Source organism: Rutidosis leptorrhynchoides, chromosome 5, assembly GCF_046630445.1.
Source record: "Rutidosis leptorrhynchoides isolate AG116_Rl617_1_P2 chromosome 5, CSIRO_AGI_Rlap_v1, whole genome shotgun sequence".
In the NCBI taxonomy this organism is placed as follows: Eukaryota; Viridiplantae; Streptophyta; class Magnoliopsida; order Asterales; family Asteraceae; genus Rutidosis; species Rutidosis leptorrhynchoides.
The window spans coordinates 104,031,972-104,048,590 of record NC_092337.1 but is presented as its reverse complement, the minus strand read 5'-3'; the positions used below and the strand labels follow the sequence as shown (position 1 = coordinate 104,048,590).

Sequence of the window (16,619 nt, the reverse complement as noted above, 5' to 3'; positions counted from 1 at the left end):
ATACTATATCATATTCTAATGTGGTGAATAAATCAAACGTTGTACGTAAAGTTAACTTTCATTTTATGGAACAACATGCTGATCTTGAGGAAGGTGTAGATGTGGAGATTCCGATGGTGTCTTTAAGAGGAATCTGATAGATATAATAATACTTTGTATGGCTATTTTATTGGGAAGCGAGTTGCATTTCCGGTGGTGCAAAATTGTGTGAACAACGTTTGGAAAAAATATGGTATTGAAAGAATTATGATGAATTCCAAAGGCTTCTTTTTCTTCAAGCTTGCAACACAAAAGGGGATGTTAGATGTGCTAGAGAATGGACCATGGATGATTAGAACTATTCCTATTATTTTGAACCCTTAGTCGCCTAATGTATCTCTTACAAAAGAGGGTCTAACAAAGGTCCCCGTATGGGTGAAACTATATGACGTTCCTTTAACTGCGTTTACGGAAGATGGATTGAGTGCTATGGGATCGAAAATAGGCATTCCGATGATGTTGGATGCATACACGAGCACCATGTGCATGGAATCGTGGGGAAGACCAAGCTATGGTAAAGCCATGACAGAAGTTTCGACAAACACTGAGTTAAAGGAGACATTACGAGTTGCCACTCCTAGGCTAAATGGTAAAGGGAAAATGTTGGATACGGTTAGGATTGATTATGTATGGAAACATCCTCGTTATGCAACATGTGAAGTGTTTGGTCATACCTACTTACATTGTCCAAAGAATGCCACTGTTAAACTGGTGAAAGATGTAGCTCAAGATGATGGGTTTATTCAAGTTACAAAGAAGGCTGCTAAAGGGATAATTATTGGTAAAAATCAAAAGGGGGCTGATGGAAAAATAAAACAAAAGTGGGTCTACAAACAGTGAAGAAAAATGTGACACATGAGGTTCCTAATGGTCGAGTAGAAAAGGAAAAAAATAATAAAGTTGGAGCTTCTAATGTAAGTGTTGCTAATTCTTTTCAGTTTTTAGAGAAGGAGGATGAGGGGCAAGTAGAGAACAACATCAGAGTCTTTGAACTTTTTGATGAGGAAAGTGATGTGGAAGAAGTAGATGAGGAAACCGCTAAGTTTATGGCAAATATGAATTCTGAGGGGGCAAGCACTCCCAGTAAAATGGGTCCTCATGATTAGTATTGCTTCTTGGAACAAAAGGGGTTTGAACCAGATCCCTAAACAAAACGAGGTTAAAGAAGTGGTTTTGAGTAATAAGTTGTCGATTTGTGCAATTTTAAAATCACATGTGGCTCTTCACAAACTTAATAAAATTTGTTCAGATGTATTTCCTCAATGGAATTGGTGGTCGAACAATGCAGTGTGTACTAGGGGTACTCGTATTATTCTCGGTTGGGATCCTAATGTTGTTAATCTTATGATTCTTGCGGTATTGGACCAGGTGGTGCACTGTTTTGTTCGTTTTGTTAATGATAATAGCCATTGTTTTTTCTCTTTTGTGTATGCGGCTAATAAGCATGCTTAAAGAAGGAGTCTGTGGTGTGAGTTATTAATGCACAAGGGTTTCATTGGTAATCATCCATGGGTCTTGATGGGAGTCTTTAATGCTTCACTAGCTATTATAGAGTCTAGCTCTAGTACTTCTATTCCCACGATTGTTATGAGGGAGTTCAAAGAATGTGTTGATCGATTGGAAGTTTTAGATGTAAATCAAACAGGGTTGCAATTCACTTGGAATCAACAACCCAATGCTACTTCTGGACTTTTATGGAAGATAGATCGGATTATGGCTAATGAAGTGTTCATAGAGAAATATTCTAATGCATATGGTATTTTTCAACCTTACCGCATTTATGATCATAGTCCGGCTATATTGAAATTACAAAGTGGGGGTGTGCAGTGCCCAAAGCCATTTTCATTTAGTAATCATGTGGCTCTTAATGATGATTTCAAACCTACTGTTAATAAGGTTTGGAATATGGAGTGTGTTGGGCACAAAATGTATCAAGTGGTTTCTAAGTTGCGTAGTTTAAAGAAGCCTCTAAGGAAGCTTATGTGGTCTAAAGGGAATCTTCATGATCGTGTTAATAATATCAAAAAGGAGCTTGATATGGTGCAAATTCAGCTTGATCAAAATCCTAATTCGGTTGAATTGAGGGTCAAGGAAAGTGCAACTCTTAAATTATCTAATGAGGCTTTGATTGAAGAGGAAACCTATTTAAGACAAAGAGCAAAAATCAAATGGTTGCGGGTTGGTGATTGTAACTCAAGTTATTTTCACAAGGTTTTTAAAGGCAAAGTTCATCGTAGCCATATTCATAGTGTTGCGGATCAGTTTGGGCATGTTTTCGAAGGTGCAGTTGTGCCTCAAGTTTTTGTGGATCACTTCACAAATTTCTTGGGTACATCAGCGCCCACATTGGGTATAAATGAACCTAATTCATTATTTAATGCTCGTATTCCTAGTGATGTTGCAATTCATATGGTGCGGCCTGTATTGGATGAAGAGGTTCGAAGTCCTGTGTTCGGTATTGGCGATTTTAAATCGCCGGGCCCGGATGGTTTTTCAGCTTTGTTTTTCAAGAAGACGTGGGATATTATCAGGGCTGGGATCATGGAGGCAATAAAGGAGTTCTTTATCAATGGTCAATTTCTCAAGGAAATTAATCACACGGTTATCGCATTGCTTCCAAAGACTAATGTTCCTTCTCAGGTCAATGATTTTCGTCCGATTTCGTGCTGTAATGTTTTATATAAAATTATTAGCAAGATTGTTACTAATCGGATTAAAATGGGGCTAAATTGGGTGGTTAGTGAGAACCAGTTCACCTTTATTCCCGGTCGTCGAATTTCAGATAACATATTGCTTACTTAGGAACTAATGAAGAATTACCATCTAAATAAAGGTACCCCTTGATGTGCCTTTAAGGTGGATATTCAGAAAGCATATGATACGGTTGAATGGAAATTTCTTGAGGTTATTTTAACTCATTTCGGGTTTCATAAAACCATGGTGTCGTGGATCATGAAATGTGTTTCATCTATGGCGTTTTCGTTGAATATTAATGGAAATTTTCATGGTTTTTTCCAAGGCAAGAGAGGCTTGAGGCAGGATGATCCGCATTCTCCTTACTTGTTCACGTTGGTTATGAAAGTGTTAACTCTTATGTTGAGGCGTGGAGTTCGTAACTCTGATGGATTTTGGTATCATCCGAAATGCGATAAACAGGAGATTATTAATATATGTTTCGCTGATGATTTGTTTTTATTTTGTTATGGTAACTCAGATTCGGTGAAGGTGATTGCAGAAGCTATTGAGGAGTTTAAAGTATGTTCTGGTCTTGTTCCTAGTCTCCTAAAAAGCACGATTTTCTTTGCTAACTGTTCGACGTCTACAAAGAATGCTATGCGGGATCTTCTGAATTTCGAGATTGGTTCTCTTCACATTATGTATTTGGGGGTTCCAATTGTGTCTTCTAGATTTCTTTATAAAGATTGTCAAGAACTGGTTTAAAAAGTGAAACATCGGTTGGAGGATTGGAAGAACAAGTCGCTCTCATTTGCGTAGAGACTACAGCTTGTAGTTTCGGTCCTTTCGTCTATGCAGGTGTATTGGTGTCTGTATTTATTTTACCAGATGCCACTATTAAGGAGATGGAAAAACTCATGCGGGGATTTCTTTGGTGTCAAGGGAATATGAAAAATGGTAAAGCCAAAGTAAAATGGGACGACGTTTGCTTACCGAAACAAGAAGGGGGTCTTGGTATTAAACGATTGAAAGGGTGGAACATGTCGCTAATGGCATTTCATCTTTGGAGTATTATTACACATCGTCAATCATTATGCGTCAAATGGATACGTGAGTATAGGTTGCCGTCAAAAAGCATTTGGATTGTTTCGATTCCTCCGGATGAAAGTTGAGGTAGGCAGAAAATTTTTGCGTTTGCGTGATATTTTTCGTTCAAGTATTATTCATATTTTGGGGAATGGAGATAACACATCTGCATGGTTCAATACGTGGTGCGATGTGGGGCCACTTGCTGGTTTCATCTCAAACCGTGATATATATGCAGCTGGTTTCACTCCTTTATCTACTGTGAGTGACATAGTGGATAACTCTAGGTGGAAATGGCCTCATTTTTGGATTGATAAATATGCAGTACTAAATCATATTTCAGCTCCTATCCTTAGCAATGAGTTGGATAATGTCAAGTGGAAGAATTATGAGGGTGACCTTCAGGATTTTTCGGTTGCTACAACGTGGCATTCCATTAGACCTCGTGCTAATAGTGTGCCATGGTATTCAACAGTGTGGTTCTCTCAATGTATCCTTCGTAATTCGTTTATTGTGTAGTTGCTCATGGGAGAAAAGTTAAAATCACAAGACAAGATGAAGTCGTGGGAACATAATGGTAGTCCTCTTTCATGTTTTTTCTGTTCGCATCAGCCGGACACGCATACTCATTTATTTTTTGAATGCCCTTTTTCAAGTTATATTTGGTCGAGAATCAATCTGCTCATGTTTTGTCCAATTAATAGTGATGGTTGGCGAGAGTTCATGGACACTGTCAATTCGGTTGCGCATAGGAAAGTCAGTAAGGTGGTGGTTACAAAACTTTTATTTGCGGCGACTATATATTTTATTTGGCAGGAGAGGAATTCTCGGCGTTTTAAAGGTAAACCGCGGTCGGGTGATCAAATCTTTGATTTAATTTTTTCAACCGTTAGACCCAAGTTGTTAACGCTCCATTTTAAAGACTCATCTCAGGTGCGAGTGTTAAAATATAGATAGAAGATTTCGTAAGAATGTTTAATGTTTAGTTGGGTCTGTTTCCAGTTTCTGGGTTGATGCTCGATTTGAGCTTGGCTGTGGGTTGCAAGGCTTTATGCTAGCCTGTAACCGTTTTTAAGTTGTACTTTATTGTAAAATTCTATATCATTAATAAAATTTACCGGGTGATACCCATTACTCAAAAAAATTTCAAAGATACTGCTGTTTCAGGATGGATTTTGGGTTTGATGATCCGAGTGCGAGACGGTTTTGTCTCAGAAACTTCAGGAGATACGGATGGATTTTTTGGGGATGTTGGTTTGTTATGAGCTCACGAGGTGGTTTCTCTCAGGTTTGGGCATTTAGGTAATGATGGGAATGCATCTGGGTTGAAATCGACAGTGATAGTTATCGGGACGTTTGATGCTTGCGGTTTGTAACGGGATGACCAAGGGAGTTTGGTCGGATATTTTTGTGACGACCCGGAAATTTCCGACCAAATTTAAACTTAATCTTTATATGATTTCGACACGATAAGTAAAGTCTGTAATTTATGAAATTACCCTTTGACTGTTCTCGACGATTTACGAACAATTAATTGTAAATAGATATATGTATATATATATATATATATATATATATATATATATATATATATATATATATATATATATATATATAATAATAATTGGAAATATAATATTAAATATTATATGTTGTTGATATTAAAAGTAATTAGGTAAAATAAAATAAAAATATGATATTATGATAATTATTATTTAAAACACATCTATATATATAAATAAAGTATATTAAAGATATATTTTGTGATTTCAAATCTATTAAGTAAGTGACAGTAACACTCAATTATTATTCGATGGATATTAAACAAGTTTAATACGAACTTATATGATTTTAAAATAAACGGTGATCCGAAAATGAGTTATATAAATTGCAGGCTTATTAAAAATGTATTTTGGAGCTATTTGTTAAATTTTAAAATTATTTTATATTTTACCCAGGATCGAGCACGGACAGTTGATTCAATTGTTATTTAATAATTTTAAACAGTTAATGACAAATTTTGTACCATAATGACTGAAATAAATAAAGACATTTAATTTAAGAATATGAGATTTTTCTGAATACTTCTATCCGCCACTGATTTACAACGGACCACGATATAACATCCGTATTAAACTGTCGGTACAAAGGACAAGTGAATGGTGGTTGTCAAAATTTTAACATGTGATTATGTCTTTACTTAATTATTAAATTATTAATATTATTATATATTTTCTGTTATCAATTAGTGGGGAATATGTCCGTGATTGATAAAAACACCATATTAATTGAATGAGTGTTGTGATGTGTTGATTGATTACATAATATTATATAATATACATGTACTAAATATCTATCTATGTATATAGGAGCTCTTATATGATATATGTAAACCGAGACCCAATGACACTACCTCTATCACTACTCGTGTCACCACCCTTTCTATCCATCTCCTTCCACCATTGACTACCACCACCTTTCAACACCACAAACCACCATCATTCACCAACATCATAAATCCACCCAACAACTTATTGTTTTCTGTTTATTGCAATCGTCCAAACCAACCATCACAGCCACGAAATCCATGAAGACCATCAAATGGTTAGCTGCCATTACTATGTTTCTGTTTCTATTTGAGTGAATCGGAAAAACTGTCACCTGCTAACCATGCTCCCATTTTCATGTTTCATGTAACCCTCCTGTTCGAACACCTTCATTAAACCACAAAGCTACCAGTTTCTTCTTATTCGGTTATACACTTATTACCTTGTTGTGTGCTACTTTTGTTTCTGCTCAATAATCATCCCCAAGACTACTTGGACTGCTCGTTCTTGTTGCTACTACTTATGTTTTTTTCCTATTACTGTTCGATCATCACTAAAACCCTTGAGATTAGTCGACTGCTGCACTTGCTCATTCAGTTTTGCAGCCAACAAACCATGAACCATAATTAAAGACCTGCTGTTGCTGCTTTCTTTTTCATGAACCCACACCTTCACAACCTTCGGTCTTCATCATCGCCAACGACAACTTTTCACTCCAACATCTCTATGAGAAACAACCACCACCACAACTACTATCAAACAACACCACAACCATTTTTGTTTCATCGATGACCCACTTGTTTTCTATCTTTGTTATTCTAATCTTGATCGAACTAAAAACAACATCACCATCTAGGTTCATCAAACCACCATTTAAAACATCCCTTATAACCACTACTGTTTCGGTTCAACACCCATCATGACCTTCACCTTCAAACCGTCACTATCCACTTAAAACCATCGTCCATCAAAACCTTTATTTACAATTGAGTGGATTTTTTTTTCTTCACTCTGTTACCTCACGAAGCTGCACGTACCTGAATCCAGACTATCTCTCTCTACTATATTTTTTTTACCCATAATCCTCACCATCAAATCACAACAACTCGCTACAGCTATTGCTATTCTTTTTCTGTTTCTGTTTTGTGAATCGAACACCCACGTGTTCCTGTTTTTGTAGCTACTAGACCACTACAAACTGCAACTAATATCTCCTGTTGTTGTTCCTGTTTCTAGTTTGATTGTTTCAGTTCAAACACCTGTAATTACTCGTTGTTACTGTTGCATCTGTTACAGCCTATAAACTGCCTGTTTTATTTATTTATTTATTTTCCTTCTCGATGCTGTTCTACAGCTACTACAGCTGTATGTAGTTGTTTCTACTAAGTAAAGACGATGATTATAAATGATGAATGATATTATCAAATGAAGACTCCTGTGCGTGTTTTCTTTCTCCTATTATGGCAGACAAATTGCTAAAAAGTTAAACCCCACAAAGAATGGTGACTCTCCAGTTGTTTTATTTAGTCACGATATTTTTTTGTTTTCCTGCTACCGGTCTATTTCGTTTGAAAACTGAAGACCTATTCACCCTAATTAAATTATGATACTGAACTGTAATTAGATTGGGCCGAAATCAATTAATTTTAGTTGGGCTGATTCTTGTTTGTTGGGCCGTGAAACAAGGGTGTCGGTTGGACTGCCATTTTCGTTAGGCCATGTATGGCTTGTGCTATTGGGCCGAAACCATCACAAGCACTTGTTACAAAATTTAGATGATGATAAGGATTATGATGTAAGGTTTTGTTAATTAATGATGATAATGATAAATGAATTGATGATGAGGAGGACTTGATAATAATAACGAATGATGATTGTGATTCACGATTGAGTTATGATGATGTATTAGATGAGGTCTTTGGTGAACTAAAGAAATCGTGGGTTTCTAATTGTTGGGTCTTAACTTAACAACGATTACTAAGTTGTTGAAATTGGTTATCGGGCTAACCAAGTAGTTGGGCAATTTCTTGCAACTCGGGCCACTAGTGCTGCTATCCTTGTTTTAATCGAACAAGATTGCTTCTATTTACGCATCTCCTGTTTCTGTCTCGGGTTGACACACACCACCACACGCCATCTAGTTGTTATTCGATTTATAATTCTATTGCTCGTCTCTATTCTTCTCTTGATCGTCTACATTGAGGGTATAATTTTCGATCTAAGCTTTTACTTAAAATAATGCTTATGATTATGATCTTGTAATTTAAGAATATTATATTATAGTTAAGATGAGATAATTAAGATTATGATAATATATAAGGATTAAATTTAGATTAAGGAATATAAATACATATATTATTATGAAAATAATTAAAATTATAATTAAGATTCAAACGAAATATTATTATTATTATTACTCTTATTATTATTATTATTATTATTATTATTATTATTATTATTATTATTATTATTATTATTATTATTATTATTATTATTATTATTAGTATTAAAATTATTATTACTAATTTACTAAATAAATATTATTAATAAAACTATCATTTTTATTAAAATTATCATTATTATTAAAATTATCATTTTTATTAAAACTATCATTTTTATTTATCATTATTAGTATTATTATCATTATTACTATCATTACTATTAGTATTTTTAACATTATTATTATAAATTTTATCAATATTATTATTATTATTATTATTATTATTATTATTATTATTATTATTATTATTATTATTATCATTATTATTATTACTTTCATATTAACAATACTATTATAACAAATAAATATTTTATATAATAGTATATCTATTACAACTACCAAAATATTACATATAGTTATATATAAAATTTTTATATAAATATTACATACAACAAATTATTGATTATATATATATATATATATATATATATATATATATATATATATATATATATATATATATATATATATATATATATATATATATAACTACATAAATATTTATTATTTTAAATATACATACAAATTGAATATATAAGATATATATAATTTAAGACATAATATATAAATTTGTTCGATCACGATTATATGTATTAATATATATACCTGATATAGGTTCTTGAATCCGAGGCCAACCTTGCATTGTTCAATTCCGTCGTATGCATATTTTTACTACAAAATATCGTATCGTGAGTTTCATTTGCTCCCTTTTTAAATTCTTTTGCAATATATATATTTTGGGACTGAGAATACATGCGCTGCTTTTATAAATGTTTGATGAAATAGACACAAGTAATCAAAACTACATTCTATGGTTGAATTATCGAATCGAATATGCCCCTTTTTAGCTTGGTAGCCTAAGAATTAAGGAACTGGCCCCTAATTGACGTGAATCCTAAAGATAGATCTATGGGCACTAATAAGCCCCAGTCAGAGAATTTGAACTGCTTTAGTACTTCAATTTTATCATGTCCGAAGGGAGTCCCGGAATGATGGGGATATTCTATATGCATCTTATTAAGGTCAGTTACCAGGTGTTCACCATATGAATGATTTTTATCTCTATGTATGGGATGTATATTTATGAGAAATGGAAATGAAAATCTTGTGGTCTATTAAAATAATGGAAATGATTGTTTATGATAAACTAATGAACTCACCAACCTTTTAGTTGACACTTGAAAGCATGTTTATTCTCAGGTTTGAAAGAAATCTTCTGCTATGCATTTGCTCATATTAGAGATATTACTTGGAGTCATTCATGGCATATTTCAAAAGACGTTGCATTCAAGTCTTTGAGTTCAATAGAGATTATTATTAAGTAAATGATAGATTAGGTCATTTATAGGTTGGAAATTATGAAATGGTATGCATGCCTGTCAACCTTCGATGAAATGAAAGTTTGTCTTTAAAAACGAATGCAATGTTTGTAGAATGAATCATATAGAGGTTAAATACCTCACAATGTAACCATATGTTACTGTATTCATCCTTATGAATTAGGACGGGTCTCTACAGGTGGTATCAGAGCGGTAGTCTTAGCGAACCAGGTCTTGCATTAGTGTGTCTAACTAGTAGTTGTTAGGATGCATTAATGAGTCTGGACTTCGACCTAGTAGTTGTTAGGATACATTAATAAGTCTGGACTTGAATCTGGTCTGCATGTCAAAAGTTTGCTTATCATTCCTTGTCAAAAAATATCTACTTATCATTTTCAGTCTCGACACGTCTTATTGCAATTATTGCATAGATGGTGTACAGACGAATTCATATTCCATCACCTTAGACCTTGTCTGACACGTTTCATTAATTCCCTCTGTAATCTACGGATCTTTTGTACTATATATAGGTATTCTATGTAATTAGAATATCATCTGATATCCGAAATTCATTTCATATCGAAAATTCTTTATCCAACCGTGCAAGATGAATTCTGCAACCAGTTCAAGCTCCTCGGCTTACGACAGCTATTCCGATATGGATTTCCACTCGAGCTCCGAAAGCAGTGTAACCAGAATGAATCAACCAATTAGCCATCATCTATTCTGGATAAATTGGAGATGGGTTCGTAGTCTACTTAATCATTGGAGATAAAAAGAAGGTGATTCTTTCCACTAACCAAATTTCCCACTCGGCGAAGAACCTGAAGCACATACTGGCGAACCAGTTCAAAACACCATCTTACTCTCATTTCCCGAATAGTTCGCAAAGATTATATATTATCTACAATTCTAAATCTTATTCATCTTCTCGTTCCAACCGCCAATCATCCCAGAGTAATGGAAGAAGTCAACGAACTTCGTGCTCGAGTAGTGGCTTTGGAGGATATGGTGCAAAGATTAGAAGCACCAGTAGAATCACCGGTATCAACAACTGTACCACCAACAACACAAGCCTCAACATCACAATCTATACCTCAAGCATAATCTTCGTTCTACATATCGTTCTACATCCTTTATCTTCGTTCTTCATAGCAATTATATAATCTCTAATATTCTAGAGATTATGTATTCTAGTTCTAACTTTAAATCAAATGAGTTTAATATTATATTAACTCATTAAATCCATGATTTCATCTGAAGAAAATATATATGTATCTATATTTTCATAAAGATTGTAATTAAAAGTTCTTTTGTACAAACTGTTAATGGTGAAAATATTTTAACGGGTAGGCAATACTCGAGGAATATTTAGTTTTCACATTAACATGTTACACTATACATTCTTCAAATCCAATTCAACAGTCATTTACTATCCTATATACAACCACAGATATAGGTATTCGTTCACCAAAGAGTAACCATTCTCATCTCAATTCAATTTCACATACGAGTTCTGCTGATCAAAATCCAAGACAAGATTTGACAAGTGGCATAATGGAGAAAATAATGAATAAAATAAAATTGATTAGTAACCAATTAATTAATTACGTAAAATTTCTTCATCATCTTCTAATCTTAAATATTTAAAATTCTAAGATTATATATTGGACTATTGGACTACTAACATTGGACTACTAACCTTGAACAATTAAAAAGTATTAAAAGAGTAGGAAATATAAATAATAACACATTTTGGTTTAAAAGATCGTTAATAAGCTACATCTTCTACAACTAAACATTTCTTCAAGTTTTCCACTTGATTTCATCTTAAACATCCTTTGTATCTTGACGATTACAATCATCGTTTAATCATCTAAAAACACAATTCTCTTGAAATCACCTCGGATTGATAACCGATGATTCAGATATGGTAGCATTAAATGCAAAGGAAACAACAAAATTGTAAATGGTTTAAATGGCCAAAAGTTTGATAATAAAGAATGGAATGTTGGGAACGCTCGAAAGAAAACTTGGTACTGAAAAACGGATTGAGCTAAACATGAAGGAGACCAAGAACAAATACAAGGACCAAACCCTATATTCAAAGAATCCAGGTAATTCTGGATTTGATGAAATCTTTAGAGAATATCTTGCTCCGAAGACATGTTAAAATCTTGCAGAAATTTTTTTTTCATCAACTTTCGAACTTAGAAATTCTAAAATATCATCATAAATATCTTCGATATTTCTGAAGATATTTTCATAAATATTCTCGTCCGAAATTATATACCTCTTCGTGCTATCTGTATTACATTATATTAGAAACTTCTGTAAAACCTAAGTTTAAATTATGAATGATTTCTGGAGAAGTGTTGGGAGTTGAAGCATGAGTTAGTATAATATAATTACGCTTGGCCAACGTGATTATATTACAGTAAGTCATGCTGAATTTCTAATGGAATGTGATGATGGTTCACATATCATACCCTCATCATGTACCATGTTACATAACTCTTTCATTCTATTTAACCTCTAAACATATCAATAAAGTATTTTCCTAATATATCTATCTCTTCTGTGATTTCTGGTAATTTAACAAATCAGATCGTGCTATCAATTTTTTTTTTTTTTTTGAACATTAGTTATGTTCAATCTAAACTTCATACCTACGAATTCTAAATGACTACTTACTCTATTTAAAGTCAAGAAGAGAAAACAAAAGCATGGAGCTCCGAAATACAAGGGAAAATATAAGCACGACAACAACATGGAAATTACAAACCGTGTATATCAATACATATTGCAACGTAAAGACACGGGAGAAATAAAAACACTATAACCCCAAGGTAATCATAGAAGTAAACAGATTCCTCTGGTGGTAGATGAAAAAGAAGAATGACAGATACGATAGACAGATATCAAGAATCAAAACTGGATATAACATTTTTAAAATCTTTTAGAAGTTTGAATTGAGGAAGAAAGTATATGAATGGTGAAAATAAGGGAACGGAAGAAGTTAAATTATAGCAAGATATCAGGCATAGCAATCGAGGCAGATTACCGCATTTAATTAAAGAGGATTCTAACTTCCTTATTTACCGAAAAATCAGATCTTATATAGATTTCAAGGATTATCTCTAAATTCCTTGAATTCCGGAAATCCACCTTGAATACGTCAAAAGTTAAATCCCTATCTCAATCTTTTGTAACAGCTTCACTCGTACGCTTCAAATAATCGAATCGTTTTATCTATATTAATCAATAATGATAAAACTCTATTTATCAACTCATATTCGTCATGAAAACATTTATATTGTTAACCATGACAACCACACTCAAATTTCGGGACGAAATTTCTTTAACGGGTAGGTACTGTGATGACCCGAAAATTTCTGACTAAATTTAAACTTAATCTTTATATGATTTCGACACGATAAGTAAAGTCTGTAATGTTGAGTCTCAAAAATTTTGAACTGTTTCATATATGCAATTACCCTTCGACTGTTCTCGACGATTCACGAACATTTAATTGTAAATAGATATCTGTGTGTATATATATATATATATATATATATATATATATATATATATATATAATAATTGGAAATATAATATTAAATATTATATGTTGTTGATATTAAAAGTAATTAGGTAAAATAAAATAAAAATATGATATTATGATAATTATTAGTTAAAACATATCTATATATATAAATAAAGTATATTAAAGATATATTTTGTGATTTCGAATCTATTTAGTAAGTGACAGTAACACTCAATTATTATTCAATGGATATTAAACAAGTTTAATACAAACTTATATGATTTTAAAATAAACGGTGATCCGAAAATGAGTTATATAAATTGCAGGCTTATTAAAAATGTATTTTGGAGCTATTTGTTAAATTTTAAAATTATTTTATATTTTACCCAGGATCGAGCGCGGATAGTTGATTCAATTGTTTTTTAATAATTTTAAACAGTTAATGAAAAATTTTGTACCATAATGACTTAAATAAATAAAGACATTTAATTTAAGCATTTGAGATTTTTCTGAATACTTCTATCCGCCACTGATTTACAACGGACCACGATATAACATCTGTATTAAACTGTCGGTACAAAGGACAAGTGAATGGTGGCTGTCAAAATTTTAACATGTGATTATGTCTTTACTTAATTATTAAATTATTAATATTATTATATATTTTCTGTTATCAATTAGTGGGGAATATGTCCGTGATTGATAAAAAAACACCATATTAATTGAATGAGTGCTGTGATGTGTTGATCGATTACATAATATTATATAATATACATGTACTAAATATCTATCTATGTATATAGGAGCTCTTATATGATATATGTAAACCGAGACCCAATGACACTACCTCTATCACTACTCGTGTCACCACCCTTTCTATCCATCTCCTTCCACCATTGACTACCACTACCTTTCAACACCACAAACTGCCATCATTCGCCAACATCATAAATCCACCCAAAAACTTATTGTTTTCGGTTTATTGCAATCGTCCAAACCAACCATAACAGCCACGAAATCCATGAAGACCATCAAATGGTTAGCTGCCATTACTATGTTTCTGTTTCTATTTGAGTGAACCGAAAAAACCGTCACCTGCTAACCATGCTTCCATTTTCCTGTTTCCTATAACCCTCCTGTTCGAACACCTTCATTAAACCACAAAGCTACCAGTTTCTTCTTATTCGGTCATACACTTATTACCTTGTTGTGTGCTACTTTTGTTTCTGCTCAATAATCATCCCCAAGACTACTTGGACTGCTTGTGCTTGTTGCTAATACTTATGTTTTTTTCCTATTACTGTTCGATCATCACTAAAACGCTTAAGATTAGTCGACTGTTGCACTTGCTCATTCCGTTTTGCAGCCAACAAACCATGAACCATAATTAAAGACCTGCTGTTGCTGCTTTCTTTTTCATGAACCCACACCTTCACAACCTTCGGTCTTCATCATCTTCAACAACAACTTTTCACTCCAACATCTCTATGAGAAACAACCACCACCACGACTACTATCAAACAACACCACAACCATTTTTGTTTCATCGATGACCCACTTGTTTTCTATCTTTGTTATTCTAATCTTGATCGAACTAAACCCAACATCACTATCTAGGTTCATCAAACCACCATTTAAAACATCCCTTAAAACCACTACTGTTTCGGTTCAACACCCATCGTGACCTTCACCTTCAAATCGCCACTATCCACTTAAAACCATCATCCATCAAAACCTTTATTTATAATGGAGTAGATTTTTTTCTTTACTCTGTTACCTCACGAAGCTGCACGTACCTGAATCCAGACTATCTCTCTCTACTATATTTTTTTTACCCATAATCCTCACCATCAAATCACAACAACTCGCTACAGCTATTGCTATTCTTTTTCTGTTACTGTTTTGTGAATCGAACACCCACGTGTTCCTGTTTTTGTAGCTACTAGACCACCACAAACTGCAACTGATATATCATGTTGTTGTTCTTGTTTCTAGTTCGATTGTTTCAGTTCAAACACCTGTAATTACTCGGTGTTACTGTTGCATCTGTTACAGCCTATAAACTGCCTGTTTTATTTATTTATTTTTTTCCTTCTCGATGCTGTTCTACTGCTACTACAGCTGTACGTAGTTGTTTCTACTAAGTAAAGATGATGATTGTAAATGATGAATGATATTATCAAATCAAGACTCCTGTGCATGTTTTCTTTCTCCTATTATGGCAGACAAATTGCTAAAAAGTTACACCCCATAAAGAATGGTGACTCTCTAGCTGTTTTATTTAGTCACGATATTTTTTTGTTTTCCTGCTACCTGTCTATTTCATTTGAAAACCAAAGACCTATTCACCCTAATTAAATTATGATACTGAACCATAATTAGATTGGGCCAAAATCAATTAATTTCAGTTGGGCCGATTCATGTTTGTTGGGCCATGAAACAAGGGTGTCGGTTGGACTGCCATTTTCGTTGGGCCATGTATGGCTTGTGCTATTGGGCCGAAACCATCACAAGCACTTGTTACAAAATTTAGATGATGATAAGGATTATGATGTAAGGTGTTGTTAATTAATGATGATAATGATAAATGAATTGATGATGAGGAGGACTTGATAATAATAACGAATGACGATTGTGATTCACGATTGAGTTATGATGATGTATTAGATGAGGTCTTTGGTGAACTAAAGAAATCGTGGGTTTCTAATTGTTGGGTCTTAACTTAAAAACGATTACTAAGTTGATGAAATTGGTTATCGGGCTAACCAAGTAGTTGGGCCATTTCTTGCAACTCGGGCCACTAGTGCTGCTATCCTTGTTTTAATCGAACAAGATTGCTTCTATTTACGCATCTCCTGTTTCAGTCTCGGGTTGTCACACACCACCACACGCCATCTAGTTGTTATTCGATTTACAATTCTCTTGATCGTCTACATTGAGGGTATAATTTTCCATCCAAGCTTTTACTTAAAATAATGCTTATGATTATGATCTTGTAATTTAAGAATAGTATATTTTAGTTAAGATGAGATACTTAAGATTATGATAACATATAAGGATTAAATTTAGATTAAGGAATATAAATACATATATTATTATGAAAATAATTAAAATTATAATTAAGA

The 16,619-nt window shown here is 33.2% G+C and overlaps 2 protein-coding genes across 2 annotated transcripts; both read left to right on the top strand.

Annotated features, from left to right (window-relative positions):
• The first annotated feature begins 1,518 nt into the window (after positions 1-1,518).
• On the top strand, positions 1,519-2,841 carry LOC139848895 (uncharacterized). Its single transcript, XM_071838575.1, has one exon. It carries the CDS (start codon positions 1,519-1,521, stop codon positions 2,839-2,841), a length of 1,323 nt encoding a protein of 440 aa, XP_071694676.1.
• Positions 2,842-2,976: 135 nt separating this feature from the next.
• On the top strand, positions 2,977-4,320 carry LOC139848892 (uncharacterized). The gene is made up of 4 exons (XM_071838574.1): positions 2,977-3,151; positions 3,254-3,400; positions 3,604-3,729; positions 3,836-4,320. The coding sequence occupies exons 1-4, from the start codon at positions 2,977-2,979 to the stop codon at positions 4,318-4,320; spliced, it is 933 nt and encodes a 310-aa protein (XP_071694675.1).
• The last annotated feature ends 12,299 nt before the right edge of the window (positions 4,321-16,619 follow it).